Genomic DNA, 25,552 nt, shown 5'->3' on the forward strand with positions numbered 1-25,552 from the left:
CTTTAAAATGATTAATTTTATGTTGTGCGATTTTTAAAATCTCAGTTAAAAAGAAAGAAGAAAAAAAGAAAGGCATACCCAACCTGTATTCCACGTGATATTGTAACTAAATTTCCAAATGGAAGAGTTTTCCCTTATCCCCAAATAGCATGCCACTGTTATCCATAAATGCTGCTCAGATACTGTCTACTTAGATGACAGCCTAATTCCAGTCTCCATTCCTTCACATAAAGGGATGAGGGCAGCTCTCTCCTGACTTCTAAAAAACACGGTGAGATTCTTGACCTCTATTTGTTTGGCCCTTTGTAATTTAACTTTCACACCACAGAGCCTTACCTTCTTTTCTGAGGATGGTCTAACTGCTGGGGCCCTTAAATACAAACCCATTCTTTGGATAGAGTCCTGGCCTGGTCATTTGTGTGAACAAGTCCATCCTCGGTTGCATACTAAAATGCAAGTTAAAACAAACAGGATCAAAAGATGGACAAACTGTCACTACAGATGGTTAGTATTTCAACTGAATACATCTACCAATGGAATTATAGAGCATTTAGACTGGAGGAAACAAATTAGCACTGATACAAGCCATATATGTAACTGCTAATCCCAAGTCACCATTTCTTAGTTAACCTGTCTGTATATCATAAAAACCCCTTCTAGGAGGGAAGTTAGATTATACACGTGGGTAGAAGAACATCGTACCACAACTCCATCAAACGCTTCAGATCTTGCTAACTGCTGTTTCCAGGACATCACAGGGGTGACTGGGTATCAAATATTTGAGCACCAACTATTTTCAAGGTACTGTGCAGTAAACCCAGTATCTCCAAACAACTGTGAGCTTTAAATAGTGTTAGATGTATTTGTATTATCAACTGAATTCTCTCAGTAGCGCAGCAAGTGCAAAGCAGCGAGAGGCTCAAAGAGATAATGATTAAAGTCAGTCCTTTGAGAAAAAACAAAAACTAGCACTGCTGAGAATGCAAAGCCTTTGACAGTAAAGGTTAATGCAAAGAGCAAATGAAAACGAAAAAGGAATTGTATAAGGATACCTGAGAGTCCATTGCAGAGTAACAGGCCTGTCAACTAAAATACACAGATTTATTTTCATGACCAGAATGACAGCCTCATCACTAAAGTTTTTTAATAGTAGTTTTCCTTCATAAACTCAATCCTCATTCTATTAATCTCATTTATCAAAATGGGCCTAACTTAGGGGCTTTTACTTTATAAGAATGTGGATTTGAGAGCAGAACCTGTGTCCTGCATTTTTCTTTAGCATCAGAATTCTTCCCTTTTTGTAAATCCATGCCTTTTCCAGCTTTAGAGCCTCCACAACTCCAAATGAAGTACGGAAAAATTAAGTTGGAGTAGTTTTATGGAAGGAATTTTGCTGAGGATAAGGGAAACATACATTCAAAAATTGTATTTAAAAATAATATATTTATAAAGAACGACATAGGCCACTGTTACACTTATATATATGTGTGTGTGTGCGTGTATATGTTAAAAGACAGAATCAGAAACCATTAAGAGATTTCATTCCCTCAGCCAGTTATTACCAAGGATTTGCTTATTACACAAGCAAATTATACAATTATGTAAAACGAATCATAAATAACCAGAAATCAAATAAGAGCCTCCCGTTAAATCAGCAACAGCAATAAATACACCACAGGTAAAGACAGACACAGATTATGCTTAAGAGAACAGTTTTTTTTAAAGTTGTCCACTGATTTTTGTCTTGTGACAAAGCCATATCTAAAAAGAATCCAGAATCTCATAGCTAGTGGCTATTATGAAAATAACTGAGAACAGGCAAAATAAATAAGAAGGCAAGGAATCTTAAAGATGGCAGAAAATAATAGCTTTTAGGCAAAAGTGATATGAAATTAGGTTAGATACAAAAGATTTTGAATGCATGCACTGTAATTACTTCAAAGCTGAAGGAAGAATAATCTGATATACTGAATTAGGTAACTGCAGTTCCTATGTAACCCGAACTCATTGATCCAACTCATAAATTTCAAGCACTTGAGAAATGAAGGCCAATACCTTGAGATGAAATAATTTTGCACAATCATCGCACAGTCTGGTATAATCTTCACACAATTAGAAGATTATACCAGATCTGCTCCAACCTTAAAAGATTCCCTAGAGGTGACTAGAAGATAAAACAACTTGAATCTGTTTATCTCAATTTTGAAGCATGTCAATCTTTTAGCCATAAAACTAGAAATACCCCCAAATGCCAGCCGTGGTACTCTTCAAAATAAGAGCACCTGTGTTTACTCTCATAACCAATTTTGTGTACGACCACTTAATTCTACTCAGTGTGAATGGAATAAAAGTGAATTAATCAAGACAAAAAAGCAATTAATTCAAACGACACTAAAACCTGAAACTTTGCTTGTACTTTCTAAAACTGGAAAACCATGGGGGAAATACAAAACTCAAATGCATTCTCCATGAGATTCAGCAAATTTCTCAATAGTCTTCAGTAAAAAAAATCTCTACTCTTTTTATAATCTAGTGAATCAGATGTGAAGTCTGGAAAGTAACTTTTTTACCCCTGCAAGGGTTTCCAACAGACAGCATAATTGTTTAGGGAAGAAGCAAAGTATCTACTGATCTCTGAGAAATATCTTCTGGAACGAATGTGCTAAGCTAGGGAGTAACAAAAGATAACTTTTGTCCACTGTCATTCAGTTTTTCACTATGAGACCTTTTTTTGACATTTTTGTCAAAAATATCCTTTGTATGTTAAAAGCCCATTGTGGTAACTTGGTAGGATTTGGGGCATCTCCACTGACATCATTTTAGCTGAGCTCCACAATCCTTCATGACTCATGGCTAAGAAGCTTGTAAACCTGTTCTAATAGTGAAACAGCACCTGCAGGCACAGCCCTTAGAGTGCTGTGCTGTAAATGCTCAAGGGCTCTTTTAGGATTTGATGATTATCCCCCTTCCCCCTCAGTGCTTCTCAACTCTAATGACTCAAGCAAAGCTCAGCTCCAAGAGGAAGGACTTTTTTTTGTTACTAGTGCAATAAAAAGGCTGCAAGGTACTGATTTTTAGATGTTGTTAGGAAAGGAGTTTGGGTTCTAGGCAATTACGCGATTTGAGGAAGGAAAGGTATCTGCTCAGGTGAGTTGTCAATCAGATTTTGCTCGCTGTTGAAGGGCTTTCGCCAAGAAACAGCTCATTCTTTAGCTGAGTCAAAAAGCAACTGAGGGACACAGGCAGTGACAGAGAAACTGACAAGGGTAAATATCAGTTTCATGAGAACTGACTGACAGCAGATCATAAAAGACTCATTCAATATCCTACAGCTCATTTTAATGAGTTAACCGTCTAAAGATTCACTGAGTCTCCCTTGTTTTCTCCAGATTTGGCAGAGGCACCTTTGATTACTTTTTAAATACCCAAACTCCATGTTTAAGTACTTTTTCTGTTAGTCAAGAACTTGAGGAGAATTCCTTCTTAGCCAATCCTATTCTAGAAGGAAAGACCCAGATACTGTGTGCTCAGAGAGCTTTCCCAAAGCAGCCTAATTAAAAAAGGGAAAAAACAAAAAACAAACAAAAAAACCCCAACAGATTATGTTGAAGTAATTATAATGGTATAGAAAAGCCCTAATCCTGCTGCAGGGTTGAGTTTGAAGTCAGCACTCACATGACTAGTCATTCTGACTTTGACTCTGGTTCCCCATAAGCAAATCTGTTAGCACTTGTACACACACGAGCCTCAGAGAATTTGCTTCTTTCCTGGCTGCAATCTTTGGCAAGTCAACTTGAGTGATAAGGGCACTGAGTACTTTTCTTCTTCAAGGTACTGACCTGGTAACCTTGGAAGAAGTTAAGAATTTCCTTAACTCCAGTATTGTAGGCCAGGCCCTGCATTCTGACCACCGTGCCAGGCTGTGGAGGGACACCGCTAAGATTAGCAGCTGTAGGGAAGTAGCCAAGACTATTGGGCGAACCTGGGGGGCTAAAGGGAGAGAAAGCACAGTGAACCAAGAGAAACAGACATTGTCTAAAATTTACTCTAAAAACATTAGCTACTTAAGGAAACACTTTCTCAAGGTGACCTTCCTTAGAATTCTTAGAGTTCTCTCTCCCAAGACAGGTAAGCACACCATAGCTATTCTGACCCACATTTCCACAAAAGCCACAAGTTGAAGGGTTAATGCAGAGAGAGTGCAGGGCTCCCCCAAAGGTCCAGTTCTGTCTGAGGTTCTTAGAGGGAGAGGAAGGAGAGAGGGAAGCCGTTCCAGTTGCTCAACCGCAAAGCACCACTGCCAAAGCCCAGCTCATTGATGATTAACTGGCTAGTTATTGGGAATGCTAAGGCATGAAGAGGCATGAACACAAAGGAAGAATAGAAACCATAGCCACAGAGACCAAACAGCACACAAAATGATTGCTCCAAAGAATAGGCTGTTCCGCCCCTATATGCAAGCAAATGTACAACAAAATAAGTAAATACAGCACAATGAGACAGCAAAGTATTATAGCACCCATGAGGTATTTCTTCCAACCAGACTGGAAAAAAGTGTGTGTTGATAGGGGGTTGGTAAACTGGAAAGGATGCATGACAAATTAAACCAATCACCATTAACATGAGGGGTAATTGATGCATGGGTCCTTGTGGTGTACCTGCAGCAATTACCTCCAAGGAACACAAGTCACATGAATATCTAGTAATTCTTTAGGTGGTAACTCACATGATAACTGTATTATGACATCAGTTTCACTGTGCCCCTTTCCTAGTCTGTTCCCCACCACCATTAGTTGCTAGACACCATAATTAAAAATATATACGTATAGAGAGATTTTTTAAGAAGTCCTTAGCTTAAAGAGTAATAAAAAAAACCATAGCTTTAGATTCTTAACCCTTATAAATCATTCTAAGTAGGTAATTATCCCATTTCAAAGACAAATGCACATAATGGAAGGAACTAAAAACCTCTGATTATCTACCATACATAATCCTAACTGATGGCTTAGCAGAAACGATACCACGTGATACAGCCAGTTCCAGCCTCTTTTTTTCTTTTCTTTTTTTTGGTGGGAGGCAGGTAATTAGGTTTTTTTGATTTTTAGAGGAGGGACTGGGGATTGAACCCAGGACCTCATGCATGCTAAGCATGCGCTGTACCCCTTGAGCTATACCCTCCCCTCCCCAGCCTCCTTTTATTATTAGCACGGTAACCTGGAGAAAGTCACTTAATTTCTCTGATCTCCAATTTCATCATTTGCTAAATGGGGATGTTAACGCTTCCGAGTTTCACAGAATTGTTCTTCAGCTTCAATATTTAACAGATCAAATTACTCCATAAACCGTCAAATGAGTGATTTGTTGTCCTATTATTGTTCTCACTCTTGCTGTTTCCATAACCATCCCTTTGTTCACCATTTTTAAAATGTTGGAGCCTGAAAATATTACTTGATCTCAAGCTGCCCATAACTTGTTAAGTCTCTAAAACAGTGATTCTCAGCTTGTCTGCATGTAAGAGTCACTTGGAGAGATTTTCACAACCCTCTCCAAGGGGAGTCTGTTTAGAGACTTACAGTCAATAGATGTGCAGCTGTGAGAGCAAAGACAGTGGGGATGCTGAACTTCAGACCTGGGCAGGACTTGAGTCATCATTCAGCCACACACCCTCATTTTTACAGAGGTGGAAAAGGAAACAAAGAGTTAAATAACTTTCCCAAAGGTCACACAATCCGTTCGCTCTTCACAAAACCAGAAGAACTACCACCCAGATTCCTCAACTTCTAGTTCAGTGCTTCCTCCCCTATGCAAGCACCGTTCCATTCACTCAAAGACTGTATGTGCTCACGTCAAATGCCTGACAGGTGCGAACCCTAATACTCAAAGACCATCGAGACCTCCGTGCCTTTTGCTGGGTTGCTCAGACTTTCCATACTGGGTATAAAAGTCAGATCACTTCCACAATATACAGCTCACTTCCATGACTCTGACCTGGCATATTCTAATCCTTTGGCTAAAGATTGCTTATAAATTAAATCAGGTGTGTAGTACCTTCAAAACACAACCAAGATAAAAGTTATCCAACTAGAAATTTAAGGTTGTAAATGACAATCATGTTCAATGTCTGTAAAGTAGCACCTAATCCAGTGAAGCCTAAACACAACCTGGAGCCACATCCCTATTTTTCGCATGACCCGAGGTACACACGACATATTAAGGAAAAGTAAATCATCTGTGCATCTATCTGACAGGGCATGAGAATAAGAATTTTCTCTCAATCTAAATTCCAAGGTCTTTCAGATTACTGAAATAAGAATCAGCAAAAATAAGCAATTTATGGAATAAAAATGACAGTATACAGGTAAGATGAACTTATATGTAGAAAATCAAATAGAGTTTACTGAAATACTAGAATTAATAAACCAGTTCAGTTAGATGACAAGATACAGGATCAATGTACAAAATAAATCAAATGCACTTCTATACTCTACAATAAATAATCCAAAAATGAAATTAGGAAAGCAATTCCAACCACAATAGCAACAGTAAGAGTAAAATGTTGGGGAAAAAATTTTGCCAAAGGAAGAACAAGTCTTGTACACTGAAAACTACAAAACATTGTTGAAAAATAAAAGATTATCTAAGTAAGTGGAAAGACAGCCCATGTTCACAAACAGAAGACTTAATACTGTTAAAATGGCAACACTCTAAGTTGTAGATTCGATCCAACAGCTATCAAATTCCAACCAGCATTTTTTTGCAGAAATCAACAACACTGAACCTAAAACATATATGCAAAAGGACCCAAAACAGCCAAACTTTCTTGAAAAAGAAAGAACAAAGTAGGAGACCTTAAAATTGCCTAAGTTCAAAACTGACTACAAAACTGCAATAATCAAGATGCTGTGGTGTTCCAGAAGGGTGGGCACTGATCAACGGAATGGAATTGAGAGGCCAGAAATAAACATTTATCATCAACTAATTTTTGACAAGGGTTCCAAGGCCATTTGATGAAGAAAGAACAGTCTTTTCAATAAACAGCACTAAAACAATGGAATATCCCTGTGCAAAAGGATGAATTTAGACTTCTGTCTCACCCTAAATAAAAAACTAGCTCAAATTGGATAACATACCTAAATCCAAGAGGTAACACCGCAAAACTCTTACAAGAAATGTGTAGTAATACACTTTCACGACCTTGGATTATACATGACAACAAGTCTAAGTGAGAAAAGAAAAGATGAGGTGGGCTACATCAGAAAGTAAAACCTTTTTTGTGCTCTGAAAGAAGCCATTAAGAAAGTGAAAAGACAACCCACAGGCTGGGAGAATACATTTATAAATCATACAAGATCTCCTACCTAGAATGTATAAAGAAATTTTACAACTAAAAAAACAGTAAGAAAAATAACCCAATGAAAAAAATGTGCAAAGGATTTGAATAAACACTTCTCCAAAGCAAATATACGAATGGCTAATAAGCACATATAATGTTGCTCAAAATCAATAGCCATTAAGGAAATGCAAACCAAAACTATAATGAGAGAGCAAATCCACACCTATGAAAATAGTTTAAAAGAGCTGAATAGGGTGTAAAGAAATTGGAACACTAAAACATTGCCTGCGGGAATGTGAAGCGGTAAAGCCCCTTGGGAATACTGTTCGGCTGTTTCTGAAAAGCTGAACACAAAGTTACCATATGACCCAACAGTTCCGCTCCTAGGTACATACCTAACCAAAGAAACTTGAAAATCTAGGTCCACACAAAAGCTTGAATGGAGATGTGCACCAGTAGCATTATCAATAGTCAAAAAGTATAAACTGATGATAAACTAAATGTGGTACATTCCTTCCATGAAATATTGTTTAGCCATAAAAAGAATGTAGTAGTGATCTGTACTACAACATGAATGAAACTTATGAACCTGCCAAACAGAAGCCAGTGACAGAGACCATGTATAGTATGATTACATTTATATGAAATATCCGAACAAGCAAATCCATGGCAACAAAATAGACTGGTAGTTGTTTACGGGTGGGGGAGGAGACAGTGAAGGGGACAGAAAGGAAGTCGGTGGAGTTTTGACTAATGGGCACCATGTTTTTTGGGGGGGCAATGGGTTATTTTAAAATTAGATTATTATCTAAAAATTAGCTTACAAAAGTGTTCAAAATGAGCAGCACAACTCTGTAAATACACTCAAGTCACTGAATAGTATACTTAAAAATGAGTTAATTTTATGGTATGTAAATTATCTTAAGAAAGCTGTTTTAAAAAACTGAAAAAAATCACACTATTAACTTTTTATTAACTAATTCAATTCAGTTACATACAATTTACAATGTTTGAGATATTTAATGCTTTTCATGGAAAATAAATTACTCAGTTACCAGAAAATCTTAGCTGTTTTCAAATCCCAAGTAGTTTAAGGAATGGTAGGGAGCGCTATGTGTCACAGGACAAAGGAAACAATTTTAGTCATAGGATAAAGGAAACAATTTTAATTGTAAGAATAGCTCCATATTTGGAAAGTGACTGGAGAAACACTTTTTTAATCCTAGCAAGTGAAATGGGTGGGGTCAGTTTGCATGTATGAAATTTTTCAACTTCCATTTTCATCCGAAATGAACAATCACAAGGTTAACTTTTCAGCATTCTTTTTGAGTTAACTGTTGCAGCAGATGGACTGATCACTACACCTGGGTCCTCAGTTTCTGCTAGCTCTTCTTAAAGGCTGCACAAGCCTCTCCAAGCATGGGCATCTACCTCTTGGAGAAGTTTTAAGTAACAAACAAATGTAAAAATCTTCTAAGAATCTGTTTCGTCAAAATAGCAAATATATGTACTGCCAAAATACTTACTAAATTAAATTTACTCCAATTATGTCAAAGATTGCAAAAAAATATATATTCCCCTACTAGTTATCATAATATGTTCCAAATACATAGCAGTTACAGACTACTTATTCAAAACAAGAATTGCTCCACCAAGCTTCATTTTAAATTTGAAAGCTGCATCCTAAACCAGAAGTTATTTTAAAGGCAACGTTTTGCTTGGCTTAACGTACAAAAGGTTAAAAACTGATCCTCTTACATACTTAGAAAAAAATGACACTTTAAAAAGTAACACTTTAAAATGAGCTATCAAGCCACAAAAGGCATGGAAGAAACTTAAAAGACATATTATTAACTGAAAGAAGCCAGTCTGAAAAGGCTACAAACTGCACGATTCCAACCAAATGACATTCTGCAAAAGGCACAGCTACAGAAACAATAAAAGGATCGTGGTTTCCAGGGGTTTGGGGAGAGGGAGGGAGGGAGGGAGGAATGAACAGATAGAGCACAAGGGATTTTTAGGGCAGTGAAATTATTCTGTGTGATACTATAGTGGCTAAATGTCATTATGCATTTGTCAAAACCCATAGAATGTACAACATCAAAAGTAAACCCTAATGTGAACTATGGACTTTGGTTGATAAAACGTGCCCATGTTGGTTCATCGATTGTACCAAATGTGCCACACTGATGAGGGATGTTGAGGGTAGGGCAGTATATATGTGTGGGTGGGGAGGGCTGTGTGCAAACTCTGTATTTTCTGCTCAATTCTGCTGTGAACCTGAAATTGCTCTAAAAGAATAAAGTCTATTATAAATAAATAAATAGTAATGTTTTGATGAAAAATCTAAAAGTAGCAAAACACACTGATCCATAGACATTCCTGCTCCCTGGCAAAGCAATAGAAGAAAATTATGAGAGAGCACATTCACAGAAGTTATTATTTTGGAAGCTATTTTGAGGTTTCTGTTATTTAAATGCACTTTTGTCTTATTTTTGAACAGGAACAGAGCACAGCAGCGGGAGGTACAAGTAGAGCAGGCAGTAGGACTCCATCACACCCTTTTGCCCACAAACCAGAACCTCCTTCTAGGGAAATAACACCATTCTGTCTTTGTGGTTACTATAGTTTTATTCCACACTTAAATGGAAAATGTTTGCTAATAAAGCCATTTTGTCTTTAGTTAAAAAAACAAAAGGCAGCCTAAAAGACCACATAACATATGGCGATTGGCACATGGGTTTTTAATTCTTTGCTTCAACTGACGTCATTAATGCTTAAGAATAAGGTGCTTAAGCAAAAGTTACAGTGGGCACATGAATAGCAACAGGTGAAAGAAATGATCTCTAGGTTTTTGTGCTTTAAAATGTCCTGGAGGTAGGGGTGTAGCAGGGGAAACGGTGGAGATGGATCAAACAAGACTGGCAAAATGTTGATATTGTTGAAATTGGGTCGCAGACATTCTCTTAAATTATGCTTGTTTGAGAATTTCTGTAATATCAATTTCTTTAAAGTTATGTTTGAAAATAGCATATACAGTACCATCCCCACTCTATAAGAAAATCCCTAGGGGAAAAAACTTATACATTGAAATCAATCAAGTGTTTTGAGTAATTAAAATATTTTTACTTGAGGTTCACTGCACTGATAAGTTTCTACAATGTTAAAAGAACTTAAAGCATACTTTTATTTTAATTTCCTGAACTACTCATTATATGAACAAGGTCTTTAGCAAATGACTATTTCTTCCATGAAACTACGCTGAATTCTCAGCGACTGACAGTAGAGAGTGAATTCCCTCTCACAGTTTTTGCTCACATCATTTAGCAATGTCATTCAAACTGAAAAGAGTTGTTCCTACAACAAAAATTATCTGGTGCTCCCCTGTTATCACAACATCGCCTGACTGCATTACTATCGCATTGCTACAATATTGTAGTATCATTTCATTGCATGCTGAATTCCAGTTTGCAATTTTGGCACTAAATATTTCAGTAGTAAAAAAACATTTTTTTTTTAACCTAGAGTCCTTATTTTTTCTTGGGCCTATCAGAAAGCTTTCAACAAGTAAATTAGAAAGTAAACTGGTTGCCAAATGTTACTATTGGAAGAAACTAGGTAAAGCGTATATGGGAACTCTGTACTGTTTGTTATAACTGCCTGTGACCCTAAACTTTTCTAAATTAAAAAAAAATAGAAAGAAAGAAACTGGAACAAGAAAGTCAAGTTCAAAATAGGAAATGCAGGCTTGGTATTGTTTTGGTTAAAGTGCAGAGAATTTCACAAAAGAATACAAAAACATTACATTACACAACAAACCAAGCACTGCAAAATGCCTCAACATTACTAAACAGACCTGTTCAATGCTTGGACAGAAAGAGGCTGATTTTACAAGAAATGGTTATCCCAAGAAAGAAAAGGCTTTCCCCACACCCATAAACTTTTCTCATGGGCATGCAAATAAAGCCTCACTTGTTAAAAATGTCAGACATCCCTTGCTCTCTCTTTTGGTTCAAGGTGATAAGTTATCATTTATAATGTCCGACAAAAGGTGAGGTGGTGGATATATACGAGACATTTATGTTAATCCACCTTTCCTTAAATTACATGACATTTAGTTGAAGACACAGCATGTTTCTCACTTGTGCTACAGCTTTGATGAAAAAGAGAATATTCTTTTCTATGAAAAATGAGAGGTCAGAACAAAAGGTAGGACTTCATGTAACGGGAGAGAAAAAGTGACAGAACAGAGTTCTGAGTGATAAGCAGAGTGGGCGTGAACAGACAGCCCCTTCTAATTCTTTGGTAACCTAGGCTAAGCTCTGGGATACTGGGTAACTGAAACTTTCTTCCCAGGAAGGAAAGAAAGGGGGAAAAAAGTTCATAAGCAGAAAATAGATTTAATATCTTGTTTTAGCCTAAAGTATGCTATCTCACAGTTTCCTCTGTGTCAGAGAATAGGCCAAAATACAGTTGAACATTTACATAACAGTTCTTCAAATGCCTTACAGTCATGTGAGTGTTTGTGTTATGCCAAAACTGCAAAATATTTTATGGTTTTTGGAATTTGCTTTTGAAACGATTCCAGATTTTAAGTACAACTAACAACACATCGCCATGTTTGAGCACCGTGTTTGGGTAAGTAATTTCAGTCAGGAAAAACGCAAAATAACGAAATGTACTAGGAGTTACTTGGGAATGTTAATTTAAATAGAACACACATGACCTTTGATTTAAAAATTTCACTTCTGTGAAACAGAAATAGAAGTATATAAAGATCAATATGAACTTTGACAGAGAAAACATTAGAAGTCAAAAAAATAAAGGACTGTTACATTGTGATATATTTTCACTCTTGGGGTATCATGTGGAAGTTTCAACAGTGAGGTAAGTATACAAATATTCCTTAGAGAAGAAGTCAGTGACATACTGGTAAGTTTAAAAAAAAAAAAAGAGCAAGTGGGCAGTACAGTAGTTTGCCACATTTATAAACATACACATGTCTATGTTACCAAATAGCTGTAGACTTGGAGCTATATAAAAATGGCAGTCTACTTTTATTCATACTTCTATACTCTTAGACTTAATAACGAGGACATTGAGGACATCACAAACTTTAAAACTAATAGTAGAAAAAAATTAACATATAACCCAAGCCCCAAATTACAGGAAATATTAAGCCATAAATGTCAGTTCCTTCTGCCTTTGGGGCTTCAATTCAAGACTCAATTTCATATCTCACCATGATGGGAAACTGTCTTTAAGAGATTCCTTCTTTTAACAGGGTCCGGATAGCAAGTCAGTGGTGGACCTGGATACTCTGCAAATGTCTTATAGGCACAAGAAACCGCACCAGGCATCTGTGGCACAATGCATTCCACTCCTGACATTCTGGTGCGTAAGAAAGGAGGACAAAGATCTTTCTTATAACCAGTGCTCACTACCAGCAAGTGATTGTCACAAGGTCCAGAGAAGATGACAGACTGGGATTGGGCTGGGTGCCTGACACAGTACTCAACTGTGAATAATTACTTATGCTTTTGAGCCTTTTCAAACCTTCAAAAGCTGGCCAGCTGATGATTATCATGGCTTCCTCCCTATTCGTCTTCCCCAATAGAATAAAGATTATTTTTAATAGCATTAATGAATGTTTTTAAAACTCCTAAAAGAATGATCAAATATAATTAATAATGGCTACAAGCTTTGCTGCTACCAAGATTCCAAAGTTCTTGCTCCCTGTTGGAAAACTATAGAGGGAGAGGGAATAAAAACACAATAGCAACTGTAGGGGTCAGATAGGTTAGTTCCAGGCCACTTCCAGTTCACTTATCAAAAACCTCACTTCCTCACTTGCATATTGGTGGGTGTACTCAAAACATTTAAATAGCTTGAGAAGAAACAAACAAGGCTTGGTATAATTTTGAAATTTTTTTTAGCAATATTGCTTGTGCCAAAGTTAAATTTTATTTTTAATAAAACGAAGTTGTTACTGGCTAAACAAAGATCTTTTTAAAACAATTTTTTGAAAAGAATATTGAGAATGAGAGGTCATTATATACCCAAGTTGGAGTCACAAGCAATCAGACTTCGGAGGAATGCCAAAAACTGGGCCAATCCCATCATTCTATAAGAGCCAGAAACGTTAAGTAAATTGCCCCACGTAGAAGAGATGAGACTAAAGCTCAGCTCTCCCCACTTCCAGACGGACAAATCTCTTTCCATTATACCCTGCTGTCTCCAAGAAATTGAGCACAACTAAAAAGAATCAGATTTAAAATATATTGATTCTAAGAAAGTACTGAATAATCTCACTCTAGACTTGTTAGTAAAGATTTAGCGGGGACAAACTACAAGTCCTATAAAACTTAAAACAATTTTAACTTACTGGAGGTCGACATGAATTCATGCTACTTAGAAACATAATTGTTCTCATTATGAATTTTCCTATTCTGTAATTCATTCACATGACTTTACCACCCTATTACAATGACTCCACACTAATGGCCCTAAAATAGGAGAAAGGAAAAAGGAAAGTTGTATACATAGGTAACCTAAAAGATTATGCTGTCAATATACAGTTAAAAAAACCCACACATTTTGGTTTGTTTTGAAACAACCTTCTTGGTCAGAGATATGACCAGAAGCTGTTGCCTGCCATGCTAACCTTCAGTGGGGCAGACAATATTCTTTTGTGAACTCGGGCACTGGCTATCAAAGGAGTGCTTTGTTTCTGCCCTTCCTGTCCACTTCCATCAGAGCTTTACCTGGGATAATAGGCTGTGTAGTTCATGAAGAGCTGAGTGCCCGCTGGGTAGTATGCCGTGGAGGGCTGCAGCGCTCGTGGGTTCAAGAGCACGGAGGGCTGGTAGATGGCAGCTTCAGTAGGAATGACTGCTGCAGGGGCTGGAAATGTGTAGGAGGGAGGAGACAGGCCTAAATAAGCAAAGAGAGAGACTTTGAGATATACTGTTAATAGTTAACACATGCTCTAGCACTAAAGCCATAAGTGAGGTCACTGTTCCATACACACCAGGTTTTTATACCGACCCAAGCAGCTTCCTTTTGATTATAAAGATAACGCACTAGAAGCAATCTTAGATCTCACACTCTTATCATTCTTAGTCTGAAATTTGGAAAAACCAGAATCAAGTGGACTTTCAAGTCTTCTCAACCATTTCATGACATACGAATTTTTTCCCCCCATTCCTGAGTATCCACAAACTAACCCTTTGAGGAAAGAAACTTGGGGCTGACATTTGGTATAACCTCAAACTAAAGGCTGGGTTTTTCCCCCCCGCCTCGAGAGCTATGCTGCTATTCCATCTTGTTATCTATTCTATAGTACAACACAACATGAAGACAGTTATGACAAAACCCTGTTCACCAGTAACAAACGTACACCAAAGCATAGACTGTACTGGAGTAAACTAAGTAGATCAACTCTGTGTTATTTACACCCAAAGGCAACCCAGAAGATAAGCTTTGAAGCTAATCTACATCTTTAGATCAGTATTAAAACAAAAAAACCCCAAAAAACAACCTGGGAAATAACCCGGAAGAAATATCTGTGCAAGCCTTCCTGAGAGTCAGCTGGTGAAAAGCTGACTCAGATTAAATGGAAAACAGAAAGGATTAAATTCCTTTGTCTTCTGGTTATGCAGCATCTTCGAGGCCCAGTAACTTACTTAAGTCAGACCAGTTTTTGGTCACTAGCTTTAACTTATGGGATGAACACGACTCCCTAGGCCGGCTTCATCCAGAAGAGTTAACTGGAAGGTCGCCTGAATCTGGGGTCCCTGATCCCTGACTTAAGTTTTCAGACCTAGAACCACCTAATATATTTTGCAAACAGCTGAGGCCCAAGGGATAACTTTTTACATGAAAATCCCTATTGTCTTTTGCTCTTCTTATGAGTTTCCATATGTCTATGGAGGTGAGTAAGAGAGTCAGCTGAAGATGGGCCCATAAGCCAGAGACCAACATACTGCTCTCATGGTCAACTTCTGGGTGCCTCCTTCATACCCACCATAAACTGTGCTGTATGCTAAATACTTAATGTAGTAATTTTAAAATTGTGATCCCTGGCCTTAAAGAGTCCACAAATAGGGCAAACAGGACAAACTGAGACACCTAAGTCATAATTAGGCTATCAGACAAAAAAAAAAAAAAAAAAAAAAAGAAAAAAGAAAAAGTCCAGTAGAACAAGCATAATAACATGCATAAATTGGAATTCTGATTTTTTTAAGCATAAACTCTTCCACTAAAATGACTAATGGTCAAATTTTTAAAATTTTAGAAAGTATTAAAAGCTATGGAAATGGGGGGGGAGTGTATAGCTCAGTGGTAGAGCTCCTGCTTAGCATGCACGAGGTCCTGGGTTCAATTCCCAGTACCTCCTTTAAAAAAAAAAAAGACATGGAAATACATTTGTATGCCCAAAAAATGCATTTAAAAATTAAGTTATTTTACAGCTTATGAGGGGGAAAAGGGAAGAAATGAAAGTCTTATAAAGAAAGTGTCTAACGACCACTTTTCCACCAAAAAGAGAAAAGAAAAAGAATTTGGGTTGTACATCACAGGAAAAGAATCTGGGTTGTACATGACGGAGAAATTCCCTTATCTCACAATGCTTGACAGATTATCACGAAAGGGAATAGTAAAAGTTACTGATATTATCAGTAATTTATGGATAGGAAACATACAAACGGCTAAGATTACCTCAAGATATCCACTTAAACCCAATCATACATTTTTAAAACTTGAAACTCATTAGTGATCAACTATTAGATATTCAGCAACAGCAAGCAGCAGATAAACATTAGCATTTAGAAATTCCAAAGGGGGAAAAAAAAAAAGATTTAAGTCCCAGTAAATGTCCTACAAAGAATACTTTATCAAAAAGGTTTTGGTATAGATCCCTCTTACTAGAAAGTGATGTCTTAACACTCCCCCATTTGATTGGAATCAAGCACATAATCCAGTGTACATTCTCAGTTATCTTTAGACTGTATTCCAAATGCTACATTCTTTAAACATATCCAACATGCTTCCGAATTAGGTATGTCTTACTTATACTGAAAACTTTGTCCAAAAATTCAACTTTTAACATCAGATCCCCAGAAGTTCCTTAGTCACGAACCAGAACTTGGTCTCCAGACTAAAGTCTTGTTCCTCTCAAATAAGATTCCAGATGGCTTGCACCCCGGTGCCAATGAGCAAGAGCATGGCTTGATATTAAGCACTGATCCTGTGATCCAATGGAAACTTTGGCTAATTTACGCATTTATATTTCTTTACTAACTTGCTCATTCCAGATATCCTGGAGAGCAAGAGAGATGCTCTGCAGGTTATCCTTTCCAAAAAATATCGAGTGCTCAAAAAATTAAAAATGTAAAAAGGGCATCAAATCACCCTTCTTTAAAAAAACAAAAAAAGCTTAATGTGTTACACACACAAAAGAAGAAAACATCTGGCCATACTTATTTTCTCTTTAAATGCGTATTCAAATAGCTACATAGCCAGGTTGCCTCCCAGAGTCAGTGCTTATCTTGAGCACACTAAGCTTCAGAAATCAAGTGCTTATCACTGGAAAAGCAAGAATATAATTTGAAAGGCGGTATTCGTAGCATCTCTAATTATGGGTGTCCACAACCAAGGTCTTAAATGATTACCAGATACTACCGATTTCAGATGGGAAAGCCTTGTATAACCACCTCACCTGCCTCAGAAAGAACCAGGGGCACAGAAAGTTATGAAAGCAGCTCAAGCACCTACCAGCATATAGCGTAGAATAGCGCCAAGACCCAAGAAAAACTTACATGGTAACTTACATGGCGGTGGGGATAAGCCATTTCGATTTAAAGTGCCCCCCATTAACACAAAGTTCATCTCCTCAGCTGAACACTGAAAGACTTCAACATATCTGTCCTTCATGGTTTTTTTATGACACTTCTGTGCAGCCATAAACGCTCTGTCCGCAGACTTCATCTGGATAAAGGCATCTCCTGATGGGCGGCCCTGAGCGTGTGGGGGAAGAATAAAAACAAAAGGAGACTGTCTCCTTCAACAAGGAAATGGTTGCTTACAAAACATGCAAAAGTGAGTGACAATCACCCATAGTAAGACAGTTTAGCCACAAAATCTGGGTGAGTGTGATCTACTGAAACCTAACTTGCATTTCATCACCTAATCAACAAAATCGCCCACAAAACCTGGAAGAAGTGGTTTTGAGAGCTCATAGCTGAAAATGATCCTTTTTTGGTTTCTATCAATTAATACTAGATTTGTGGGCTTTTGAAAGGGTCTCCTTGTGACTGTGGTTTCAAAGTATAGGACTGGATACTGGGTTTTTCCTTTCTAAAAAATCCAATTAAATCTACTCAGTTGAGAAAAGCTAGTAACAGAAGCCATATTAGAGCTTTATGTACGTAGAGCTCCTAAGTGAAACTGAACAAGCCAGTGTTCTCTTTCAGCTCTCAATTCTGTCTCTCACTGACCTGCAAGTTCTCTTTCCCATCTCCCTGAAGCCTCGTTTGGGACATGGCTTGGGGATGAGGAAGGAGAATGGGAATTGGGCGTCGCAAAGAACAGTGACGACTGCAGCATGGGCACTGGGAGCCCTTCCCGCGCCTCTTCCCTGGCATCTCCGCCGTTTAAACCTTGGTGTTTAAGGAGATTTCCTCTGTTACTAATAGCTTGCTAAAAATCCTATTTAAAAGGAAGCTGGTAAATTTCTGTTCCACAGAACCAGAACGCCTTAGTTTTTATTTAGCAGAGACATTTCATGGGAGAGAAAAGACAACCAGCTTATAGGACTCCTGTCTTATTTTATGCATTTCTTTAAAGTCTCTAAGGGACTATTTAGTACAAATTATTACCATGCAAGTTACCATAAGAGTTACCATACCAGGGAAATTAGGGACACCAGGGAAACCCATTCCAAGATGGAAAACTAACATCTTCGAGGCAGCTAAAAGCTTGTCCATCATCAAAGCATTTCTTCCAAGTGCAATCACAGGAGGTCACCAGGGTCAATGAGAGGCAAATCTGTCTACTGCTGTTAATCAAAGAGTAATAGTAGCCCCCGGGTTATTAGAAATGGTGACTCAGAGAGAAACCAAACAATTCCCTGGTGATGCTAAATTGTGGGGAATTTTATTCAAAAGGACTCCCACTGGTGAAGCATGCCAAGAGGATTCCTAGTCAGATAAAAAGTTGTATAGCTTAATATTGATGTAAGAGTTAGAATGAGCATGTGTTGGTGTAGAAAACCAAGCAAGGGCTCAGGACGTTCTCCAGTTCCTTGTACCCAGTGGCATACACTTTCCAGTGAGACAGGATTTCAGTTATGAATGTGACTAAATCCTCACATGAGAAGAGAAAGTGGGAAACTAGCAGTTTAGAAAAAATATCTCCAATACAAACCTATATTCAACCAATGATGCACAGAAAACACCTTGCTTTTAAAAATTAATAACTTTGCTTTTAATAAAGAATTCCTATTTTAACTGGAATTATGTGGTTTATGGGTTTTTAGAATTCCGTCTTGCTTAGATAGCACAAAGCCCTGACGAACTGCCCAGCAACTAATATAGTTAATTTTATTTAACGAGAAATCAAGAGACAAAAAGCCAGGAGCTACTTTTATTATGCTTAGACTATATACCTGCATACTGTAAGAATCTGATTAGATTTTGATAAAGGATTCTCAACAATTAATTCATTAATACATTTGAGTGTCTATTATAATCACAGTGTTCTAGGTGGTGGAGATACAAGTCCTTTCTTTTTGAATTTGCACTGTATTGAACGCAACTTGATGTCTAACATATGTGTGAAATGAAACAAGCCATTTCCAAAAAATCTGGATACAAAATATACGGGAAGATAGACATGCTCATTGGTTTATGCATCATCTATGGCTGCTTTCACACTACGACAACAGAGTGGCAGAGTTCAGTAGTTTCAACAGTAAAACACTGTATTAGACTGATGTATGTCTCCTACCTGATGCTCTGATGCTGTTGATAATTTGATGGACACTTGTGATGATGGAATCAGAGCTGAATTTGAATTACCACAACAATGATAGCATTCTTTCTGAAGTTCACCTTAAAGACCTCTCACATTTATAGTTAAATCTTTCCTTCAAGACTTACTGATGATCTGTTACTCTTTTCTTGGAAAAATGCCTTTGATAATAAGAATAAACCAATTTTCCAGTAAGTGACTTTCTTACCTGGTGATTCAGTACCATGTGGACTCCGTGAGTTCGAATATCTGTGGAAAATTCCCCAAGAAAGTCCAGGATGTCCTCAATTGTGGCCGCGTAGGGAAGACCTCGAAGGCGTACACAGTCTCTAATGTTTGTAGGGGGCACAAATTGCTGAGGTAGTACTGGAATAATGGGAGGGGTTGGAAGTGGAATGAGAGGGGCCGAGGAGAATCGGTTCAGCACCTGTACTCAAAGCAAAACAGAGGGGAGTCAGAGCCTTGCTACTCCAAGGCTAACTGCAGACCAGCACTGGCTTCCCTGGGGAACTGTTAGAAGTGCACAATCTCAGCTCCGCCCCAACCTAGTAAATACGAGTCTGCATTTTAACAAGATCCCCGGGTGATCCACAAGCTTACTGAAGTTTGAGAAGCACTCATGGAGGAAGTCATTCATGCTTTATAGCTGGGAAAGCACGATGCTTCTGTCAAATGCATGCTGAGGTGTACACCACACATGACACAACGCGCTTAGATTAAGGATGCATCCACCTGGACAGATGCGTCACCATCTGCCTTGAGGCAACTACGCTTAAAGTCTGTTGCTTTTGGGGAGGGGATGCTCAAGTGGTAGAGTGCATGCTTGGCCTGCCCGAGGCCCTGGGTTCAATCCCCAGTGCCTCCTCTAAAACTGGATTAATAAATAAACCTAATTACCTACCCCCTCAACAAAAAATAGCATAAAATGACATATTAAAATTTAAAAAAAGCCTGTTGCTTTTATAAGAATCGGGACATATTGTTAAGTGTGGGTTTATACAGCAGCCTATTAGATTTCATTTCACTAGGTACAGTGTTCTTCTTAATACTGTCTTCATAGTCTATCTCCAAACCCAAGAAGGATAAAGAAAATCACCCAGTAAAGGAATCACAGGTCAAACAGTGACTCTGGATTATATTAAAATATAATGTCACATTTATAATAATGTATAAAGCAGAAGACAGAATGGTTGGAAAATATAAACCTGAAAAATCATTTTGTGACAATGAAAATAATTACCTAGTTTCCAGGTGAATTTGAGACAGTAACAAGACAGAGGGTCCTGACTATCTTTTAAATTCATGAAATTCAGCTATCTTGAGAATGGATGAGAGGTCAGGTATATTTTGGAGAAAGAACTGTTCTCAGGCAAAACTTCCAAAGTTCTTGTCTATTTTTGTCTTACGTTAGAATGTGTTTACTAGCTGATAACACTAGGAGGTCCCTGTGTCATGAGGCATCCCCAGGTTTTCTGAACTCTTTATAATTGCAGCCTTTTATCATCCCATAACCTGAAAATACAAAGCAATCAATGAACTCCCCCCAAATTACCCTAATTTCCTCACTCAAACCCTGTCCAGTTGCTATCTGAATAAGAAGTGACAACAATCAAAGAATAAACACAACACAGCCAAAGAAATTTCATGACAAAAGGAAAGCAAGACTTTTAAAAATATATACCAGCAATCCAGACACAGCACAAACATTTGGGGAAGAACAAGAATAGAAAATAAATGTGGTTATAAACAAACTCAGGGCAAGAAGTGGTCTGGCATGTACAGTGCCTGCCAAACAGGAGGTGAGAAAGTTATTGACTGAAATGATCATTAGTAATGAAAAGAAGACAGTGCAGAGTCTACGGCTACTTCAACACTTAGCAAATAAATCATTAGGGACAGGAGGCTGGAGAGGGAGCTCAACCACACTCAGAACCATCTTATGTTAGAGTCACACGGAAACACCCAAAGCAATTAGCCTACGGTAGCCGGGGCCCTGGCGTAGTCCACCTAAGCTATGATTTCTGTCAAACTATTCTTCCAAGTAAAAATCTAAAATTAAAATTCTACTAATTTGGGAAGAATGTATGGAATGTTTGAAGACTCAAACATGCGCAGCATATTTCAGAGATTCAGAATTTATGATACTCATTTTCAACAAGGTACAGAGTTGTTTAAACTGTAAGTGTGCTCGTAGCTTGGAGTCAAGAACACTAGTACGACAGACCACGGAACTTGGCATTTCACCCACGCTCATTCTAGGTGTAAAAATCAATTTGACCCCCAGCAGGTGAACGGCTCTATTTAACTCGGGGGAATTATTTTCAATTGTAACGCACAATGGGCTTTGCAGAGGCTAGCCTGACAAAACCATTTTACAAACTCACAGAAATAATAGTCAGTGTCCGAACTGCTTGCAGAGAAGACCAAAATAATCATTAAAATGACTATGTTCTACTGTGGGAGCCAACTAGGATAAGTTGAAGAGCCATGGGAAGCAGTCTGCATGGTCTCAGTTGCAAAGGAAATACGAACTGACCCTTGAAGAGAAATGTTCAGATGGCAAGTCAAGAGGAGGAGCCAAAAGGCTTGAGACCCTACAGATGGTTTTCTGCCTGGATCTCAGTGAGCTTTCAGGAACTGACTGCCCCATTTTCGCCTCAAAAACAACGCTCAATTCTGAAATGTAGTAACAGGACAAAAGGGCACTTTGCACTGTCCCCAACAGGATGGAACTGATCAAGCCTTTTGGGAAATAAATTTGGCAACACATTAAAACCTTAGAAGTGCTCACCTTATGTTCAGTTCTAAAGAAATTGATCAGAAATTGAGTTCTATGAGCATGTTTACCAGAAACTTCTTATGATAGAAAAAAACCCCACCCCAACTCAAATATACCATAGAATTTGTAAATAAATGATATATCTCTGTGAGACATAGTATTAACTTAGAGATCAAAATTTTCAGACATGAGTAAACTTTTGAAACAGCATACAAAAGCATACGTATAGCAATATTTCAGTTATATTAAAACATGGTATTTTTTTTTGTGTGTATTCAGGACAATAGTGGCCGTCATTTGGTTACAGAATAAGATTTCTTTTCATGCACATACTTTCTGTAATTTCCAAGTTTTCTTTTAAAACAATGAATAATACAGGATTGTTTTCAGAAATAAAGAACAGAAATGAAGCAAAACCACCAATATGCTCTTAAAAACCAACCTGCTGGACTTCAGCTGCTGTGCTCCTGAAGAGTTCAATGTATCTTTTACCCAACAAGTCCTTGTGCTTCCTCAGTGCGTTCTGTGCGTACTCCTCACAAGCAAAGAGGACAAAAGCGTCCCCTGTTGGCCTACCATCTGGGTAGGTAACAAAGAGGATGCCTTCCTTCCCCCCAGTAATGGGGCAATGCTGTCCGAAGAAGGCTACCACCTCGTCAGCTGTGGCTGTGAATGGGAGCCCCCGCATGCGGACAATGACTTGGTTTTCCTTGGAGAGAAATTGGGCTACCTCATTCGATGTACCTGGGGAAGACAAATATCGGGAAGTATGGGGAGAAATGGTTAAGTCATCAACTTCACCAAATTTAAAATGGTAAAATTCTTGGCAATGTCTTGAATTCATAATTAAGACCCATACTCCCAAGTGAATTCATAATAACATCCCAGGAATCACAATTCTCCTCCCACATATTTCAAACTTCCCCCCTACTATTTTCATAAAACATCTCTCTTAATTTAGGAAAGTAGCTTGACAGTAAAATCATGGGCCAACCACCATATTTTTCTCATGGAGAGGCAACTAGTCATCATGGTGGTTAAGAGCCCAGGTCTTGGAGCTAGAATGTCTGGATCTAGTTGTTGCTTTGCCATTTACTAAGATGTAATCTCAGTCAAGTTTAATTTCTGTGTCTCAGTTTCCTCATCTGTAAAATGGGAGTGAAATTACCTACCTCATAAATTATGAGAGTAAATCATTACGTATAAAGCACTTCAGTGATTTTCATTATTTTCCCAATAACTTTTTATTAAGAAAGCTTCAAACATACTCAAGTAGAGAGAATGGTATAAAGGAATATACTTGGCTTCTAGTTTCAACATTTATCAACACTCTGCCTAACACATAAAGCATTTTGTATAGTGCTGCATGCAGAAGATACTCAAACATACACCATTCGAGTTCATACACTAGTAATATTTTCCCTAAGAGCAAATTCTTATCACGCTACCCACATACCACGCAGTCCCCAGCATTGATGTGAACACCAGTTAACTCTGTCATCTGCAATGTATGATGGAATTACCATGGAGTCTCAGGACCATAGCAAATATACTTTATCCCCAAACAATGTCAAACATTGCTTTGGGAACTTTGGAAACACTACTCAACTTGAAGCTCTGAATTTGGAAGCCTTATTTTGAGAAATAAATGCAAGAAATATACTAGTAAACTGTATAAACAGGATGCTGTTACTACTGGCCTTACAGTTGCAAAGATTTTTAACAGGGTTATATAGTGAAGGGATATAAATGTTCTCTGTATTTAAGTGAAAGCCACCCTTGTATATTTTGGCAATAGGTGTCAAAAGCCCCTAAAAGGCCACCCACATCCTTTGATTTAGCTGTCCTACTTTTAGAGATTTAGCCTAATGAGATACAAAAATATTTACTGCAACAAAGAGTGAAGAGCTGGAAATAAGCTCTAAATGCCCAATGGGATTGTTTGAAAAAAGATTACAGTACATATAACACTGTATAAGCAATTAACATTGAATTGTAATAACCTTTAATGAAAAAACTATGAAAATGAATATATGTATATATATGCATGACTGGGATATTATGCTATATACCAGAAATTGACACATTGTAATTGACTATACTTCAATTAAAAAAAAAAAAGCATTATGAACAAGCAAAAAAACCCAAATATTTAAAATTTTTTAGAAAACTGAGTAGCATCTGAAGATATTCATAATATACTAAAAGGACAAAGAAAATTAAAGCAGTATGAACAGAGCAATAGAAATTTACAGTTACAGGTACAGAAAAAAGTCTAAGGAACAAACCATAATTAACATTTTTTAATGCATCTGTTATTTTTAGGTTTTAAAGTTATGAATCACTCAAGAATTAAAGACTATCTGTTCCCACTTCTTTCTTTTTACTGCAAACACTACATATCCACAATATTACTACAAACACTACATATCCACAATATTACTACAAACACTACATATCCTAAAATAGTAGAACCAGAAAGCTGCATGTTCCTGGCCACTGAAGAGTTAAGGAAGTGAAGAGAAAAATTAGAAGCAGACATGTAACAATTCCAGGTATTCTGGTATGGCTGTTTGAAGGTAGTTTTCTATTTAATTTCTTTCAAGAACTCTTTCCCTTTGTACACAACATTATATGACCTTTTGACCTTTGTATAATACTATTTTTAATGACTATTTAACCACAGTTGGTTGACTCAAGCCCAAGGGCGAGCATTATACTGATACTATTGGACATGTCTTACCTCCACTTAAAAAAAGTCAATTCCTATGTTTCGTTGGGAAATAAAAACTATTCATGACCCTATTTATCTACCCCTGGTATACAATGAAAATTTTCGATTCTTATTATAGCCACTTTATTTGAAAGGCACTCACCACCAGCAATTTTCAGAAAATCTTCACCTGTTGCTTTGTAAACCTAAAAAAAAGAAAGGGAAGTGAAATGCAGTTTCTGAGCCTCCTGACGTTAACACTCACACAAGGTGCCCGGAGTCTCAGGCTGTGAAGACACACCTCAATGTACCGGGTCCCCATGTGATGCTTGTGCCTCTGCAGCGCCAGGTCTCTGTGCTCCTCACTCACAAACCTGACCAGAGCTTCTCCGTTCCTTCGACCTTGGGCATTCAGACAAAGTGCTGCACCGCCCCTTTTAAAATAACAGAACAGAAGGCAGTAGGGAAAAAAATAAAAATACAGTGAGGAGAAAATGACAGAAAAACCTAGTATCCCTTTGGGATTGTTAAGTGAAATAGAGACTAAGGAAAACCAACTTGGCAATATTGAGTCCTTTGAAGAATCTTGCAATATCTTGATCCGAAGACTGCCATGGTAAGCCTCGTGCCCTGACCACCGTGTTGTCATCAATAAGTTCCATCTTGCTGCTGTGGACCAAGCGGAACTTCAGATTGC

General features: G+C 37.8%; 1 protein-coding gene across 6 annotated transcripts in view; it reads right to left on the reverse strand.

Moving 5' to 3' along the window:
* Window positions 1-25,552, reverse strand: part of ESRP1 (epithelial splicing regulatory protein 1) — a 48,943-nt gene that overhangs the window by 6,249 nt on the left and 17,142 nt on the right. The window contains exons 7-15 of one of the 6 annotated variants that reach the window (XM_031439337.2): window positions 25,414-25,524; window positions 25,157-25,289; window positions 25,019-25,061; window positions 22,585-22,886; window positions 19,572-19,790; window positions 17,164-17,350; window positions 14,098-14,266; window positions 3,840-3,990; window positions 337-446 (exon numbers count right to left, since the gene is read on the reverse strand). In XM_031439337.2, the coding sequence (XP_031295197.1) occupies window positions 372-446; window positions 3,840-3,990; window positions 14,098-14,266; window positions 17,164-17,350; window positions 19,572-19,790; window positions 22,585-22,886; window positions 25,019-25,061; window positions 25,157-25,289; window positions 25,414-25,524 (1,390 nt within the window). In that variant the 3' untranslated portion in view covers window positions 337-371. Of the gene's footprint in view, window positions 1-336; window positions 447-3,839; window positions 3,991-14,097; window positions 14,267-17,151; window positions 17,351-19,571; window positions 19,791-22,584; window positions 22,887-25,018; window positions 25,062-25,156; window positions 25,290-25,413; window positions 25,525-25,552 lie in introns of all 6 variants that reach the window. The other 5 variants (XM_031439336.2, XM_010976013.3, XM_031439339.2 and 2 more) reach the window with 5 other exon arrangements.

This window comes from Camelus dromedarius, chromosome 20 (genome assembly GCF_036321535.1).
Source record: "Camelus dromedarius isolate mCamDro1 chromosome 20, mCamDro1.pat, whole genome shotgun sequence".
Lineage (NCBI taxonomy): Eukaryota > Metazoa > Chordata > Mammalia > Artiodactyla > Camelidae > Camelus > Camelus dromedarius.